The sequence below is a fragment of the Lepidothrix coronata genome, unplaced genomic scaffold (assembly GCF_001604755.1).
Source record: "Lepidothrix coronata isolate B3197 unplaced genomic scaffold, Lepidothrix_coronata-1.0 Scaffold362, whole genome shotgun sequence".
Taxonomy (NCBI): Eukaryota; Metazoa; Chordata; class Aves; order Passeriformes; family Pipridae; genus Lepidothrix; species Lepidothrix coronata.
In genome coordinates, this window is record NW_016690542.1 from 78148 (window position 1) to 82378 (window position 4231).

At 62.6% G+C, this 4231-nt stretch overlaps 1 protein-coding gene across 1 annotated transcript in view; it reads right to left on the minus strand.

Annotated features, from left to right (window-relative positions):
- The window catches only part of LOC108509414 (SH3 and multiple ankyrin repeat domains protein 3-like), a 139781-nt gene that overhangs the window by 27132 nt on the left and 108418 nt on the right, over window positions 1–4231 (minus strand). The window contains exons 8-9 of the mRNA XM_017838839.1: window positions 2694–2821; window positions 481–586 (exon numbers count right to left, since the gene is read on the minus strand). Coding sequence (XP_017694328.1) covers window positions 481–586; window positions 2694–2821 — 234 coding nt within the window. The remainder of the gene's footprint in view (window positions 1–480; window positions 587–2693; window positions 2822–4231) is intronic.

The following is a 4231-nucleotide window of genomic DNA, read 5'->3' on the forward strand; positions in this document are numbered from 1 at the left end:
GTTTTGGGGTTTGGGGGCACCATGAACCTTTTGGACCCACCATCAAGGACCCACCAGAGCCAGTTTTGGGGTTTGGGGGCACCATGAACCTTTTGGACCCACCATCAAGGACCCACCATCGCCGGGTGCCTGCTCCAGACCTTGTCCTGCTTCTCCTAAGCCACAGCTCAGCTGGTTCCTGCCCCACGGCTCAGCCCGTGCCAGTCCAGGGGTGACACTCCAACCCTCCATCCCATGTGCCAAGAGGGAGGGTGGCAGAGCCCCCCTGTCCCTGGTAGAGCCCCCTGTCCCTGGCAGAGCCGAGCAGGGAACCCCTGGACTGCTCCAACCCCACCTCCCACCCCGAGCAGGACCAGGCAGCCCTGGAAGCAGGAATTCCAACGCTCCCACCTCACAGAGCTGGAACGGGCTGAGCCTTTCCTGCCCACAGGGCCCATCCTTCCTCTTCCCAAAGGGATTTCCCCCCCCAGGTTGTCTTACCTACGGATTTTGTCCGTGGAATTCCTTTGCGCAGGGAAACGTGGGGCTTCTCAGCTCCCGCCAGGACCCCCGAGTGTGCTGCCATGCCCTGGCGTTCAAAGAGGGACTGCAAGGCAAAACCAGGGAATTCCCAGTCTGGATATCAGCCAGACCCAGCTGGGAGGAGCCCACAGGTCCCCTCAGCCCTCCTGACCCTCCAACTGATCCCAGGAAACGGGATCTGCCCGCACGGCCCCGTCCCTGTGCCCGGGGACAGGGATGGACCCCCCTCACCTGCACCTTCCCCCGCACCAGGAACCTTCTGGAACAGGGCCAAGGACCCACCACACCTGGGGTTTGGGCTTGGGGGCACCAGAAACCTTCTGGGACAAGGTCCAGGACCCACCAGAGCTGGTTTTAGGGTTTGGTGGCACCATGAACCTTTGGGGACAATGTCAAGAATCCTCCTCTGGTGAGATCTGGTGCAGCTCTCTGGTGAGATCTGCACTTCCCTGTCCTTGCTCCTGCCCCATCCCTGGTCTCCAAACCCTGGGATGTTGCCCTTGGCAGGGTTATCCCCCCATCCCCTCTCCCTGCCCGCTCCGTGCCCAGGGTGGCACAGTGAGGGTGACTCCCACGGGCAGCCTGTGCCCGGTCAGGAGCTGCCTGTCCCACCTTCCCTCCCGCTCCAGGTGCTGCTTCCCACCCCCTGCAGCCCTGGGACAATCCAGCCATGCTGGAGCTGGCACAGCCCCTCCTGCTCCCTCCCTGTTCCCTCGCCTCTGATTCCATCCCAATCCCAGCCCCCCATCCCGAGGGCTCAGCGCTCCAGCTCAGCTTTCCACACTCCTTCAGGCCTGCTCTTATACCCTTCCTGGGAAATCCAGCCAGGTTCCCAGGCCTGGATGGGGTTCCCAGAGAGCTGAAACCCCCCCTCAGCCCCAGCTCCTGCCCTGAGCCTTGGTGTTCCCAGACACTCTCCTTCCTTATTCCTGGGGAATCCCCCCTCCCAGCACAAGCCCATCAGCAGCTCCACTTGGCACCACGTGTTCTCCCCTCCCTCTCCCTCCATGCCCTCTCCTCCCTCTCCCACCATGTCCTCCCATCCCTCTCCCTCCATGCCTTCCCACTCCTCTCCCTTCATGTCCTCCCCCTCCCTCTATGTCCTCTCTTCCCTCTCTCTCTGTGTCCCCTCCTCCCTCTCCCTCCATGTTCTCCCATCCCTCTCTGTGTCCTCCCATCCCTCTCTCTGTGTCCTCTCCTCCCTCTCTCTGTGCCCTTCCATCCCTCTCCCACCATGTCCTCCCATCCCTCTCCCTCCATGCCTTCCCATTCCTCTCCCTTCATGTCCTCTCCTCCCTCTCCCTCCGTGTTCTCCCATCCCTCTCCCACCATGTCCTCCCATCCCTCTCCCTCCATGCCTTCCCACTCCTCTCCCTTCATGTCCTCCCCCTCCCTCTATGTCCTCTCTTCCCTCTCTCTCTGTCCCCTCCTCCCTCTCCCTCCATGTTCTCCCATCCCTCTCTGTGTCCTCCCATCCCCCTCTCTCTGTGTCCTCCCATCCCTCTCTCTGTGTCCTCTCCTCCCTCTCTCTGTGCCCCTCCATCCCTCTCCCACCATGTCCTCCCATCCCTCTCCCTCCATGCCTTCCCACTCCTCTCCCTTCATGTCCTCCCCCTCCCTCTATGTCCTCTCTTCCCTCTCTCTCTGTCCCCTCCTCCCTCTCCCTCCATGTTCTCCCATCCCTCTCTGTGTCCTCCCATCCCCCTCTCTCTGTGTCCTCCCATCCCTCTCTCTGTGTCCTCTCCTCCCTCTCTCTGTGCCCCTCCATCCCTCTCCCACCATGTCCTCCCATCCCTCTCCCTCCATGCCTTCCCATTCCTCTCCCTTCATGTCCTCCCCCTCCCTCTATGTCCTCTCTTCCCTCTCTCTCTGTGTCCCCTCCTCCCTCTCCCTCCATGTTCTCCCATCCCTCTCTGTGTCCTCCCATCCCTCTCTCTGTGTCCTCTCCTCCCTCTCTCTGTGCCCCTCCATCCCTCTCCCACCATGTCCTCCCATCCCTCTCCCTCCATGCCTTCCCATTCCTCTCCCTTCATGTCCTCTCCTCCCTCTCCCTCCGTGTTCTCCCATCCCTCTCTGTGTCCTCAGTGCCTCTCCCCCCACTCCCTCCTATCCCTCTGCCTCCCTTCCCTCCCTGTCCCTCCCTCCCTGCCCTGGCTGTCCCTGTCCCTCACACTGATCTCTGCAGGGGTGATCCTCCGGCTGGTTGGTCTCTGTTTCACAGTGGCTGCCCTGGAATCTGCTTCCACGATATCCGCCCTCAGCGCCGGCTCTGCGGCCGCCAGGATCTCATCCAGCTTCTCTGCAATCCAAGGGGGAAAGCCAAGGGGTCAGGGGGGGCCAGGGGACACCTCCCCTCCGACAGCCCCGAGCAGGGAGCGCGGGGAGCTCGTCCTCTCCTCCCCAGCCAGCAGCTTTCCAAGGATTTGGGGGGGATTTGGATCCCGCTCGGCTCAGGGTGGCACCGTGCCATGCCATGCCATGCCGGGCCACCTTCCCACCCCATCCTGGCGGTGCCTGAGCCGGGCTCTGACCTGCCAGCACCCGAGGGGCCGCTCCTGGCTGTGCCACATTCCAAGGAATCCTCCATCTCACACGAAAGAGCAAATTTTTCCCAGATTTATTTTTGATACTCGGGACGAGCCGAGTTCCCCCGGGCGGGCAAAGGAGGAGTGGGAGGTGATGGGAAACCCGGGTGCCACAGGGACCACGGACACGTGGATGTCCATGGGATTCCATGAGGCTCCAGCACAACCAGTGTCACTCCAGAGTCTGGGAAAAACTGGGATGTGTCCATCTGAGTGGACTCAGGTGCCTGAATGGCCCCGACATTCCGTGTCCCCAGCACAACCAGTGTCACTCCAGTGTCTGGGACAAACGGGGATGTAACATCCTGCACCTCTCCAGCTCTCCTGGAGCCCCTTCAGGCACTGGAAAGGGCTCCAAGGTCTCCCCAGATCCTTCTCTTCCACTCCAGAAAGAGCATCCCGGAGCCACCTCCGCTGCCAGAACACCCCGGTGGCCTCCAGTGGATTGTCCTCACCCAGGGGACCCTGGTGTGGCCCCTCAGGGCACTGGGGGATGTGCCCAGTGCAGGGGAGGGTCGGGGGTCCCTCAGAGTCCCCCCACACCTCATCCCTGCCCGGCTGCCTCCCTGTCCCCCCCCCACTGCAACGGAAGAGCTGGTTCCTCACATTCCCAGCTCCTCGGGGAGCAGGAGCAGGGACAGGAACCCCCAGGACAGTTTTGCCTCTGAAGGGTCAGAGCTGAGCTCAGGCCTCCAGGGCTCCCTCCCCTCTGCCCCAGGGCTGTGCTGCGGGAACACGGAGCTGGATGAGCCTCCGGCTCCTTCCCCATTGTCCATTCCTGGCTCTCGGCCCTGGCAGGAATCCCAGAGCGGTTTGGGTTGGAAGGGACCTTAAAGCCCACCCTGTTCCAACCCCTGCCAGGGGCAGGGACACCTTCCATCGAAACCCTCCTGGTTTTGTCACGTCCCTCCTGTGACATCCCCGGCACAGCCTCAGAGTGGGAGCAGTGGGAATGCCGGGAGCAGCGGGACAACCTGCACAGGGGCAGGAGCAGAGACTTGGGACATTTGGGACAATGCTGGACACGGCACAGCCCCTTCCCCTGGACGGGGATGGCACAGCCCCATCCCCTGGACGGGGATGGCACAGCCCCTTCCCCTGGACGGGGATGGCACAGCTCCTTC